Below are 14298 nucleotides of genomic sequence, written 5' to 3'. Positions count from 1 at the left end.
GTCCCCCTTCCCCTATGAATGGGGCTTCCTGAGAGCTGGACTGCAGCGATGGTTATTTTTCTTCTGGGTCTAGGTACCCAGTGGAGCTATTGGACTCCAGGCTGGTATTGGGTAGTGTCTGCAGAAAAAGCATTTGCCCTAGGCTACAAGCCTTCCTGCTGAGAAAGCAAGCAGGGCTTTCAGGCCTTGCCCCTCCCTGCCTGCCATGGCTTCTGTTCTCATATCTATACTTTCCATTGGCACCTTATTCCCCCCAACCCTGCCCAGATTCTGCCCAAGAAAATTTGCATTCGGTCAAAATTATTACAGCATTCAGCTAGAAGTCTTTCTCACTGTGGTACTTCCCCAATTTCACTGACTGCCCTCCCCGAAGACTCCTGTGAGATAAAAGTAAGAAAAAAAAATGGCTTCCCTGGGGACTGGGAGTGCCTACAGGGCTCTCTTACCACTGCTGCTTCTAGTTTTTTTTTTTTTTTTTTTTTTTAGATGGAGTCTTGGTCTGTCGCCCAGGTTGGAGTGCAGTGGCGTTGATCTTGGCTCACTGCAGCCTCCGCTTCCCGGGCTCAAGCAATTCTCCTGCCTCAGCCTCCCAAGTAGCTGGGATTACAGGTGTGCACCACCATGCCCAGCTAATTTTTTTTTTTTTTTTGTATTTTTAGTAGAGACAGGGTTTCACCATGTTTGGCCAGGCTTGTCTCAAACTCCTGGGCTCAAGCGATCCACTCACCTTTGCCTCCCAAAGTGTTGGGACTGCAGGCATGAGCCACCATACCTGACCTGCTGCTTCTATTTTTATATTTCACTCAGCTCTCTAAATTTGTTTCAGCCCTAGGTAAGGTTAAATTCTTCTCCTGTGATCTGGATTTTCAGGTTCCCCAGTGAAGATGTGTGTTTGGAGGCAGACTTTCCCCCTCTCACACTTCGGGCACTCACAGTGTTTCACGGAGTAGTGGCTGTGCATTCTTTTGGTTTTCCTGGTATGTTCTTGTGGTGGTTCTTGGAGCAGAGTTTACACTGTGAGTCTCCACGTGCTGTTTTGTCCCCACGAGTGGGAGCTGCAAGTTAGTCCTGCCTGATATCCACCATTTTCTCCAGGTGACCTCAGTGAATCTGTATGTCTCGGTATCTGTTGGGAAAGGCAAACCTGTATTTTGGGCATAGTGTATTAATTGATAATATTAGGTTAATGGAATTCCTGTAACTTCAGTACCTGCCATATATCCATTTTCTCATTCATTTGTTAACTGATTAATTCAAGTGGTTACCTTCTAGTCAATATTAATTTCGCCTTAGGCATTTTTGTTATGGAGATTAAAAAAAAGATTTTGTGCCTGTCAGTAATAACTCTAAAATCTATTTAATCATTGTCTACTTGCTTATATTCATAATCAGATCACATAGACACTTGTTTCACTCTCATGTGGTCTGTGCTAAGTTGACATATTCTGCTCTTTCAGGGACTACTCTGCAGAATCCATGGCTTTGGTTACAAGTCTCTTTGCTTCTGTTCAACTGATTGCCGTATTTATTAAGCTTAAATAAGCCAAAATATTACAATAGAAAAAAATAACTTATTCTCTTCATTTTGAAGTTCCTAAAAGATTGTCTACATCTTTAATTTTTAAAAGCCTCTTTAGAATACTGGTTGATCATTGGTAGCATACCACCACCATGATTTATTTAACACTTGCTTTTTACATGTCTAAGAGGTATACAACATTGTCCTTTTCAGTGAGGGTCTTACAATCTTATATATGAACACAGAACTGGATGGTAAAGATTAAGTGCCAAGTAGACAATAACAGCCGTCAGTATCACAGGTCATGATAAACGTGGACTGAAGTAGTTGAAATAAGATACAGACCTTGAATGAAAAGTAGGCAATTATAGAGGAGAAGAAAGACTATTCTAGCCAGAGAGAATACTATGAGGAAGGGCTTTGAAGTAGGAATCTGGACAATGGATTTGGTAAAATAATAATAATAATAATAATAATAATTGTTATAGATGGTTTTTAATTAGAGCAGGTAAATGACTAGTAGGAGGGTAAGACTGGAGACGTAGTTAGTGAATTGGGACAACTTGAACGCCAACTTTACGAGATTAAGTTTTATATGTAGCTGGGAGGAATTTATATTCATGAGTAATGCATGATACATATAAAGGAGTATTTTAGGAAGTTCAGTTTGACATGTAAAGGGAAGGTGGGAGATATTAAAAGCAAAGAAACCATTGCCATAGTTTATGGGTGAAGAAAGAAAGAGACTTACATACATTGAGTACTGTAATGCCTCCCGCTCTGCAGGAGTGTTGAGAGTGGCATTTGGAATGGAACAGAACAAGCTGTCTAAGGCATATAATGTAAAGCAAGAGCAGTTAATTGTATGCTGAGCTCTGGGTCAAGTCCATATTTAGAGGATTATAGCAGGAAGTAAACCAGCAAGAGTCAAAGGAAGGAAACAGGAGAGTGTCTGAAAGGCCCCAGTGGAGATAAGAATTTCCATGGTTGAGTGTTGTAGTGAGCTGAGAGAATGAATAAATTATTTGGTGTAAACTTTAAAAATAAAGTATAATATTATATACAGACAAGGGCACATTACAATTATAGAGCTTGATGAATTTTTATGCTGTGAACACTTTACCACATGTTTTACTAGTGCTATGGAAGCTTCCCTCATGCCCACTTCAATCGGTTAAACAACTCTGAAGGAAACCACTATTCTGATTTCTACCAGATTAGTTGTGCCTTCTTGTTGGAATCAGACAGTAGACTCTTGTGATAGCTCATTTTTCTCAATATTGTTTGTGAGAGTCATCTATGTTGCATTTAATGGTGCATTATTTCATTGCTATGTAGTATTCTATTGTGTAAGTATACCATAATTTACATATTCATTATACTGTTATACATATTTGAATTGTTTCCAGTTTTGAGCTATTAGAAATAATACTGCTGTGAACAGTATTCTTACATGCATACATTTCTCTTGGGAATATATCTAGGCTTGGAGCTGTTGGGTCATAGTTATGAATGTATTTGTTATTAATACATAATGTCAAAGAATGTCAGTTTACCTTCCCACCAGCAGTATGAGAGCTCTTCTCATCCTCATCAACATTTGATATCTCCAGCTTTCAAAATTTTAGCCATTATGCTGAGAGGTATAATAGTAATTCACTGTGTTTTTAATTTGCATTTCTCTAATAACAAATGCAGGTGAGCATCTTTTCATTTGCTTGTTGGCATTAGGCTAGCCTCTATTGTAAAGTGCTGCTTGGAATGTTTTTCCCACTTAAAAATCTGAATTGTCTATTAAATTTTTTTCTACTTTTTATTGACTTATAGGGTTCTTACATATTCTAGATTCATATCATTTGTCAGATATGTATATTGCAGATATCTTTCTGTACTCCTAAGGGTGCATTTTGGTGAATAGAAATTCTTTTCAATGAGGCCAGGTGTGGTGGCTCACACCTGTAATCCCAGCACTTTGGGAGGCCAAGGTGGGTGTGGATCACTTGAGGTTAGGAGTTTGAGACCAGCCTGGCCAACATGGTGAAACCCCAACTTTACTAAAAATACAAAAATTAGCCAGGCGTGATGCTGCGCACCTGTAATTCCAGCTACTCAAGAGACTGAGGCAGGAGAATCGCTTGAACCTGGGAGGTGGAGGTTGCAGTGAGCTGAGATTGAGCCACTGCACTCTAGCCTGGGTGACAGAGCAAGACTCCATCTCAAAAAAAAAAAAAAAAAAAAAAATTCTTGTTTAATGGAAGCTAATTTATTAGTATTTTCCTTTATGGTTAATGCTTTTTTGGTGTGCCATTTAATACACTTGTGTCTCCTACAAGTTTATGAAGATAACCTCATACTGGTTTTAGAAGCAGTATTTTTAGATCTTTACAGTTTAGATTTACAATCTGTCAGGAATTGAGTTTAATGTATGATGTGAGGTAGAGTTCAATATTTTTCTTCATTTAAAAAAATATATGGACATTCATGTAATCCATCACCATTTATTGAAAAGATAGTCCATTCCCCTCTGCAGTATTGTGGCACCTTTGTTGTAAATCTGGTGACTGTAACTCAGTATTGAGAAGTAATAGGTCTGTGGAGGAAAGATCCAGTCTTGACTCCACAGTGTGTAGATGGGTCATAAAAAGAAGTTATATCCTAACGAGGAGTTAAGTTCATTTACAGCATGGTTGATCTGTTAGTAATAGGGAATATATTACAGAACTGTTTTGCTTTCTCCCTTTTATTTTTTTTTAAACTATGGAAGTAATTTCAGATTTATATAAAATTTGTGGAAATAGTACATAGACTTCCCATGTATCCTTCACCTTTATTCCCCGTTGATAGCATTTCTGAACCATCTGGGAATAAGTTGTAGACATGATGTCCCATTACCCCTTAATATTTCAGTGTGTATTTCTTAAGGACACGTACACTGTTCTATTAGGAAGTTAACTTTGATCCATATTACCATTTAATCCACAGACTTCATTTCAGATTTCACTAATCATCCCAAACCTTTACAGCTCCAGGATCTAATCAAAACCATGTGTTACATATACTTAACATTTCTCTTCATTCCACTTCAATCTGTAACAAACAGTTCCTCAGTCTTTCTTACCTTTTATGACCATAACGTTTATGAAGAGTACGGAACCACAGAGTTTGTAGAATGCCCCTCAGTTGATTTTGTCTGGTGTTTCCTCCTCATTTATGCATTTTACCATGAATACCACAAAAATGACTTGGACTTACCTTAGTGCTTTGTATCAGGAGACGCCTGAGATTGACTTGTCCCATCGGTGATGACTTTTGTCATGTGATGAGGAGTAGCCCAGGCTTCTTTGCTGTAAAGTTAATTAATCCATATGTTTTGTTATTGAATAGTAAGTAATAAGTATTTTCTGAGGAGACATTTTGTGCCTGTATGTGTGTGTGTGTGTATATATATATGTATGTATAAATATTCTGCTCCTCATCAAGCTTTCTTTCACCTTCCAGATTTAGCATCTGTTGATGATTCTTGTCTGAATCTGTTATGACCCTGAAGGTTGCCAAAGGAGGATTTTAAAAATTCCACTTTCTTTTTTATATTTGTTAATTGGCATTGTACCCAATTAACTTTTGTAGCTTTTGCTTTTCCCTCATCTTTTTGTTTGCTTATTTATATCACTGTAGCCTCTTGGATTCCTGTTCTATTTACAGGTTTATAATTTGTTGCTATCGTTACCTATTTTGTTGCTTAAATTATTCCAGGTTTGGCTACTGGTACAGACCCTCCAATTGACTCTTTTGCCCTTTTGATATTTCTTCATCATGCTGTGGACATTTTTATTTTCGGGCATAATAAAGTGTTCCTAGGTCATCTTTTGTTTTGCTTGCCCCAGCCCTGGAGCCAGCCATTTCTCCATGGAGCTCTGGTTTCTCAATTAATCACTGGTTTCTCAGTTAATCAGTTTATTTATTCAACAAATATTTATTCAGTGACTGCTATTTTCCTGGATTTTTTTTTTAACTTTCTACAGAGCTGTTCTACGTGTTAGTAACATGTTCCTTTTTGAAAACTAGTTGTAGCATTTTGTTTTACATGCCACATATAGGAATCTGAAATTCTTATGCACATTTGTACTCCTAATTAATTAGCCTTTTTGTATTTATCACTGGTAAATATAGAAATTTCCTTTAATATATCTAAGAACCACAAAAAAAATTGATGGTGTGTTTATAGTGTCAACACAATAGCCTTGGCCGGTAGCGGTGGCGCACCCTGTTATCCCAGCGCTTTGGGAGGATGAGGCAGGAGGATCGCTTGAGCCCAGGAGTTCAAGACCTGCCTGGGTGGCATAACAAGACCTTGTCTCAAAAAACAAACAAACAAACAAACAAACAAACCAAAAAACCCAAAACAAAATAACATTATAGCCTTATAATACACAAGACACCCTATGTGATGATTATCTTTATGAAGCCTGAATCCAACTCTCACACACTCAAAATAATAGTATTTAACGTTACTTGGAGGCATCTCATAGTTTGAAGTTACTCTGTAAATGTTTTCTATGAAAGCATTATTGTATATATAAAGTAGGTATGCACATGTGGGGGTGTAAGTCTAGTTCTGTATGAAAGAGATGGAGATACTTTGCTCTAGGAGTTGGAAATCTTTCAGCGTGGTTTTTGCTTTTCTGCTTCTCTTCTACTTTCCTTCACTAAGACCAGTTTGTAACATTTCTAAGAAAATTCACTGTAGTCTTCCTTTCTAATGAGGAATGTATACGAGGTTATTTATTTAGATGATATAAATACAACACTTTCACCTGTTTTAAAATACAATTCATGTTATGAGTGGCAGACAGTACATCTCAACCGTGCATTCAAATCACCTCATTGGTGATTTTCATACGTATTTCTTATTTTGCCTTCCTTAAATGATGAAATCTTTCAAGCTTTTCATTTTCTTATTTTTTCCCGTTTGAATCTTATGCTATTTGTGACTGTGTGATTATTGCAAAGTAGAATTCAAAGTGACATAAATCTTGGACAACAGATTAGCATGTTAATTATTAAACTGAAATCTTTATGAAATTTAAAATTTTAACTTTTAAAGGCATAGACAGCTCTGGCGTTTAAAAAATACCTTTGGAAAGCTGTTAGGCAGTTTCTAATAAAGTTAAACATAAACCTACTCTGTGACCCAGCATTTTTTTATTGTTATTTTTTTTCCTCATCTAAAACTAAAAGACTTATTAAAGAATGTTCAAGGTAGCTTTATACATAATAGCTCCAAACTAGAAACCACCCAAATGTTCCATCAACAGCAAAATACAAATCGTGGTATTTCATTCGGTAGAATACTGTTTAGTGATTTTTTTTTTTTTTTTTTTGAGATGAAGTCTCGCTGTGTCGCCCAGACTGGAGTGTAGTGGCGCAATCTTAGCTCACTGCAAGCTCCGCCTCCCAGATTCACGCCATTCTCCTACCTCAGCCTCCCGAGTAGCTGGGACTACAGGCACCCGCCACCACACCTGGCTAATTTTTTGTATTTTTTAGTAGAGATGGGGTTTCACTGTGTTAGCCAGGATGGTCTCGATCTCCTGACCTCGTGATCCACCTGCCTCGGCCTCCAAAAGTGCTGGGATTACAGGCATGAGCCACTGCACCTGGCCTGTTTAGTGATTTAAAAAGCTTAAAATACTAATATATGCAAACAAAATTATGTTGAGTGAAAGAAGCAAGATGGAAAGTGGTACATATTTAGATATGAAGAAGAGGCAAACGAATCTGTAATGCCTGAAGTCGGAATGGGTAACCTGGGAAGGTGGATATTGACTTGGAAAGAGGCTGAAGGCACCTTCTGGGTGATGGAAATGTTCATATCTTGATCTGACAGTAGTCATAAGTGTTTACATATGTACTAATTCATTGAGCTATATGCTTAAGATTTGTGCATTTTACTTAACCTGCAGTAAAATTCTGTAAGAAAGAAAGAAAAAGAAAGAACAGAGAGTCTCTTTATGCTTGACTTCCATTTGCCGTTAAGTATGTATATTAAATTAGGGATTTGGACTAATTGGACTTAATATTCATTAGGTTAACTTTGCTATTCTTCTTTCTTCCTCCTCGGCTGTCTTCTTTCTTGCTTTATTTTTCCCTTTTTCCTCTTCTTAACCTTGATTTTATTACTGATATTATACTCTTCAGTGCTTTCACATTAATTCTTTAGAAATGAGATAGGCAATGTGTTGGCTCTTGATGGGTTGCTTATAATCTGGATGCCAATTTTACATTTGTGTCAGTCTCTGCCTCCCCTTGGCTGGTACTTTATGCCACCCCAGTTTCTTTGGTGGACCCATTTTTGTATGTAATGAATGGGATCTTAAATGTGTGGTACAAAGGCATGATTGAAATGAAATATTACAGAATTTACAGTGAATTTCACTTCCTGTAAAAGCTTTATATTCATCTGCATGATTTGTTAGAACATATATACATATGTTTTACTAAATATGCTTTTGGTACTTAAAATATTTTGACATAATTTTACATTTTTAAAAAAATTATGGCATTTTTCAAATTTTACAAAAGTAAAGAGAATAAGATAGTGAATGTCCCTAGGACCCCTCACCAGCTTCAGCAATTATGAACTCACTGCGGCTGGCCAGTCTTGTTTCTCTTCTGTCTCTCTCTGGATTACTTTGAAGCAAATCTCAGATATATTACTTCATCTGTAAATGTATCTTTAAAGATACATACTGAATTTTAAGATAACTCTTAAAAAACTAATCCCAATATCAAGCAAACAAAACAGTAACTCCTTAACAATAAAAAATATCTAGAGTTCAGATTGACTCATTAAAATTAAAAAATTTTATGACTTTTTCAATGTTGACTCATTAAATTGACTTTTATTTAAATAAAATAAAATATTTTGACTTTATTGACTCATTAAAATTGAGTTTTATTCTTATTAACTCATTAAAATTAAAAAAAAATATGTTTTTAGAGACAGACAGGTCTCGCTCAGTCACTCAGGCTAGAGGTCAGTGTTATGATCATAGTTCACTATAACCTCAAACTCCTAGTCTCAGGTGATCTCCTTGCCCCCTTCCCCTAACGCAGCCTCCCAAAGTGCTGGGATTATAGGCATGAGCCAGCACGTCTGACCTCGCTTTTTTCATAATTCATTTACTTAAATAAAGATTAAAATGAGGATTATTTATTACATTTGTTTGATAATATCTGTTTAGTATTTTTTAAGATATAGAATCCTTTTTCATCTTTATTTTTCTACATCAATTATTTGTTTAAGAAACCAGGTCACTAGTCCTTTAAAATTTCTATGGTTTTGCTGATGGTATACTTGTGGTGGTATACGGCCTATTTGCCTATGCCCTGTATTTCTTGTAAATGGATAACCTAGAGGCTATATAGATTCAGGTTTGAAGTTTTTGGTAATTGTTTTATAGGTAGTTTTGTCTACTTCCTATTGTACTACATCAGAAGGCATTTAATTTCTTATTTTTATTTTGTGATTTTTAAGTAGATCACTAGGTCCAGTTATCCTAGCCTGGTTCATCCATTATCATGTTTCCCATAAAGTTCCCTAGTTGGTCTAATGGTTGTAGAAGCCTGCCGATGCTCATTGCTGAGAAGATCCATTATTTTATCAGTAGTTGCCAGATGGGAGGGTCATTTTTTCTGCATTTATTAGCTGCAATCCTTCTAGCGAACAGATGAAGAACTTTTCCCTCATTATCTGTTTTCTCTGAGTTTGATTATTCTGTAAATTCAAGGTAAGTATTTAGTTCTTTCCCTTTATTTGTCAGTATCTTGCTTGGGAAGCAGCCATTTCTTCAAGAATTTTTTTTTTTTTTTTTTAATGGAGAAATGATAATTATAAAACAAACTGGATTCTGGCCATCCTCATTGTTTAATGGATTGTTTATGGCTTTTAGGCCTCTTAAGTGGATATTTAAGCTAGGAAATACCTAGTACTTTTTTTTTTCTTAAGAGAAAATACATCATGAATTCATTCTGATATTTTCAGTTAGGATTTAAGACTACAGGGTTTTATGTAATGTGTTTGATTTTATATTTGTGTCTCTTTATACTAAAAAATATTTGTTTCTGACATTAATTCTTTAATCTATTTTATGTGTGTGTGTGTATGTGTGTGTGTGTGTGTGTGTGTATATATATATATATATATATATAAATAAAATTATAATAGCAATTGCACTGAGACAGGGACACCAGTATTACTAACAGCATGATTACTGAAAACAGTTTATGATTTAATTGCAGGGTTTAAAAAAATCTTTAGAATATGTGGTTATTTGACTGTATTTTAAAGTTATTTGAAATAACTATTTTTTGTATGATTAGGGCCACCAATCTGATTCACTATTAGGTTTTAATTGCTTTGTTTTCTTTTTAGAGATTACGTTGTCTCCATTTCTATTTAATTTTGTTTGACTTAAGTAAAAGCATATTACTTATTACTAACAATGTGATTACTGAAAACAGTTTAAGATTTTTTTTTCTCTTTAGGATTTCATGGCTATTTTACAGTGTTTAAAGTCTTTTGAAATAATTCTCTCTGTGGTTAAGTCACTGTAGATAGATTTAGTTTCAGTTTTCTTTCGATCTTAGAGATTGCTCCCCCACCCCTTTTGGATGAAATTTTGATTTCTATAATTATGCAAAAATATCCATGTTTTCCAAATAAAATCTATGAAACAGTGTACATTCAGAGATACACAGCTTCCATTCCTAAGTAACTTTTTTTTTTCTCTTTTAGTTTTGGGTTTATTCTTTAAAACAAGTAAGCAAATATGTATTTATATTTTCATTTTCACCTTTCTTAGACAAAAGATAATGTAAAGCACACACTCTTTGGTACCTTGCTTTTTTTCATTTAATATTATACCCTACACTGTTAAGGTATAACCTCTAAGGTATATTAAGTAAAAAAAAAAAAAAAAAAAAAGGCAAGGTTGTAGTAGTCTTTCTCCTTTATAGCTGTTCAGTGTTTTATGCTATGGACGTTTTTATAACTGTTGCTGCATGGGTGGTTGTTTAGGTTGTTTTCAGTCTTTTGCTTTTATTGATAATGCTGCTTGTATGTATCTTTAATATTTGCTAGGAATACATTCGATGACATTTTCGTTTCAGGAAACATTGCTTATGTTTACTCTGTTTTGTTGGTTATAGAAAAAATTCAAAAAACTCTTTTCGTTAGATAAGTCCAAGAACCACTGATGGCTTTATTGCCAATGCTTATTTAATTACCAAAGTATAAATAAAAATATTCAAAGATGATGTTTTTAATGATTAAATACATGCAAGCTTTCTGGGGTAAGTAATGGTGAAGTTCAGTACTTTAAAAAATATTCAAGGTTAGCAATCTAAGAATCTTCTTTTTACTGTGTTTTAATAGTAATGATTGCACACTCAATTTTGTTGTCATTAATGTACAGAAAACATTGCAAAATCCCAAGATTTTATTAGAAGCAATATTCTTGGTTTTTTACTTTGTTTATGCAGTTCCTTAGAAAATCATACACGTGGTCCATCCGTTCGTACCTTCTTCCATGGTAATTAAGCGTAGTATAAATATAACTTGCATGTTTTATTGTGAAGATATTTCACTTGTGTGCCTTCAATGTTTTTTTTTTTTAAACAGGCAGTATAACTCCAACTGTGGAACTGAATGGGCTTGCTATGAAAAGGGGAGAGCCTGCCATCTACAGGCCATTAGATCCAAAGCCATTCCCAAATTATAGAGCTAATTACAACTTTCGGGGCATGTACAATCAGAGGTTTGTATGTCTTTTTTGGTTTTGTTCTTAATTATTATGCATGTTGTAAAAGTTTCTCAAACTCAAAAGAATATTTTCATTGTAAATCTAATTGACCTTGGGCATTTTGCATGGAATTTAGATAAAGCAGGTTCACAAGGAATATTTAAAGTAATAACTTTAAAAAAACCCAGTTTTCAGGAACTAGGTTTTTTTTTTTTTTTTCCCTACCCCTACAAACGTAAAATATCTGAAGGAACTAGTTTTTATTGTGTCATGAGGGCCCTGTTTGTTGCAGGGAAGACCAAGTCTTAAATTCATTTCACAGTTTATAGTGTTGACTTCCCAGTTGACTTTCTCATTCATTTACCAAGCAGAGCTCAGTTTTTTTCTTGATTTGTCTAAATACATTAATGAACATGAATGTTTGTAATTTATAGGGAAAAAAGAAAAAATGTAAATAATGTAATCCCAGAATTTGCTACCTTTTATATTTTCATGTACTTTACATTCTTTTTTCTTTGCATTTAAATATATTTAACTAAGTTGAAGTTGTCCTTTATATGCAATTTTTGTAGTACTTTATGAAGATATGATAGACATACAGTAAAACGTACAAATCTTAAGTATACCTCTTGATGACTTTATTTTATTTATGTATATATGTATTTATACTTTGTTTGATGACTTTTTACATACATATATCCTCATGTGATCACCACTCAGATCAAGAGACAGAATGTTCCCATCACCTCTGAGAGTTTCCTCAGACCTCTTTGTCCTTGGCACACCCTTCTCCCAGAAATAATCACTATTTTATTATCATCGACTAGTTTTTGCCTGTTGATGAACTTTTTATAACTAGACTTATACAGTATTTATGTGCGTCTGGCTTCTTTTACTTTGTATAATGATTTTCTTGTTTTGGCATTCATCTGTGTCGCTTATATCTGGGTTTTGCCCTTTTTTATTGCTGGATAGTGTACTTTGTATGGATATGTCATAATTTGTGTATCTTGTATATGTAATAGAGTGCTCTCTTTTCACTTAATATAGTGGCCATTTGTCAAATATTTAAGAATTTTTTTCTTTTTTCTTTTTTTTCTTTTTGAGACAGAGTCTCACTCTGTCACCCAGGCTGGAGTACAGTGGTGTGATTTTGGCTCACTGCACCCTCTGCCTCCCTGGTTCAAGTGATTCTTGTGTGTCAGCCTCCCAAGCCGCTGGGATTACAGGCACATGCCACCATGCCTGGCTGATTTTTGTATTTTAGTAGATACGGGGTTTCACTATGTTGGCCAGGCTGGTCTTGAACTTCTGACCTCAAGTGATCTGTCTGCCTCGGGCTTCCAAAGTGCTGGGGTTACAGGCGTTAGCCCCTGTGCCTGGCATAAAATATTTTTGATGGCTACATAATGCTTCATATGGCTTCATAAGTTATATAAATGTATGCCTATTTTTTTATCTAGGTTGTTCATGGCCCCCCCCCCCCCCACTTTTTTTTTGTGTATGTGTGAGACGGAGTCTTGCTCTGTCGCCCAGGCTGGAGTGCAGTGGCACAATCTTGGCTCACTGCAAGCTCTGCCTCCCAGGTTTACGCCATTCTCCTGCCTCAGCCTCCTGAGTAGCTGGGACTACAGGCACCCGCCACCACGCCTGGCTAATTTTTTGTATTTTTAGTAGAGACGGGGTTTCACCATGTTAACCAGGTGGTCTTGATCTCCTGACCTCATGATCCTCCCACCTCAGCCTCCCAAAGTGCTGGGATTACAGGCGTGAGCCACCGCGCCTGGCCTCATGCCCCCTTTTTTGTTAAGATTGCTGCGGTAAATAATCATTATGTAAATCTTTGTTCACATCACTGATTGTTTTCTTCCTTATATTACTATAAGGGGAATATTCTTTAAAAAGAATAAAGCATTGCCCAATTGCACTAAAGTTCGTACTAATTTCTTACAGTATGTGAGAATGCTTATTCTATTCTGACAACACTGAGTTAAAAAGGTTTTTGTCTTCTTTGATAGTTAAAAAGTAGTTTTTGTTTGTTTGTTTTTTGAGATGAAGTCTAACTCTGTCACCCAGGCTGGAGTGCCACGGCCCGGTCTCAGCTCACTGCAACCTCCGCCTCCTGGGTTTAAGCGATTTCTGGCTAATTTTTGTATTTTTAGTAGAAACGGGGTTTTACCATGTTAGCAAGGCTGATCTCAAACTCCTGACCTCAAGTAATCGTCTCTTTTGGCCTCTCAAAGTGTTAGGATTGTAGGCATGAGACACCGCACCTGGCCATCAAGTAGTAGTTTTTAAAATTCAATTTTATTGATTACTAGTGAGGCTGAACAGTTTTTTTTAGATATTTGTTAGTTATTTATCCTTTTTGATTTGTCTATTTTAATTGCTAATTTTTAGTCCATTGCTTCACCAGCTTTCAAATGTTTATGTATTGAGGATGTTAACCTTCAGTCTATTTTATTTGCTGTAATTTTCCTACTTTAAAAAATTTGGCTTTTAATTGTGTATTTGTTTTTAATATCCTATAGTTTTAAAATTTTATGTGGTCTAATCTATTGTTTTTTCTTTATTTCTCTCACTTCTTTTATGCCTAAGAAATTCTTTCCTACATTTGATCAGATATTTGCTGATGCTTTTGTTATGGTTTTGTGTATTTACTGATATAACGTAGGTATGTAGAGAAAATATTTATTGAGTCCATAAATAATCTGATACTTTTTGGTTTCTTGCTTGCTAGGGGAAAAATTAGCTTTAATTGTATCCGTTTAAAACTTAGTCCTACTCAATTGTAAATAGTTCCTTTAAATATTGTTTAGGTTATCTAAGAAGAATTTGCACACTGTATTGGACTTCTGCCCTTCCCTTTTCCTCTCAGGTATGCCTGGGGGAGCTTTCTGTATGCTAGGAAGTAAGAGGCACCTGTATACCTCACCTCTGTAGAGGCATCTTGTGTTGTCCTTTAGTTCCTCTCTT

At 35.5% G+C, this 14298-nt stretch overlaps 1 protein-coding gene across 12 annotated transcripts in view; it reads left to right on the top strand.

Annotated features, from left to right (window-relative positions):
- Positions 1-14298, top strand: part of STAU2 (staufen double-stranded RNA binding protein 2) — a 333041-nt gene that overhangs the window by 66584 nt on the left and 252159 nt on the right. For all 12 annotated transcript variants that reach the window (XM_031669627.1, XM_031669631.1, XM_021942426.2 and 9 more), the window contains one exon: positions 11202-11337. In XM_031669627.1, coding sequence (XP_031525487.1) covers positions 11202-11337 — 136 coding nt within the window. The remainder of the gene's footprint in view (positions 1-11201; positions 11338-14298) is intronic.

The sequence above is a fragment of the Papio anubis genome, chromosome 8 (genome assembly GCF_008728515.1).
Source record: "Papio anubis isolate 15944 chromosome 8, Panubis1.0, whole genome shotgun sequence".
NCBI lineage: Eukaryota > Metazoa > Chordata > Mammalia > Primates > Cercopithecidae > Papio > Papio anubis.
The sequence above is the reverse complement of the archived record's forward strand: the minus strand, read 5'-3'. Positions and strand labels throughout refer to the sequence as shown.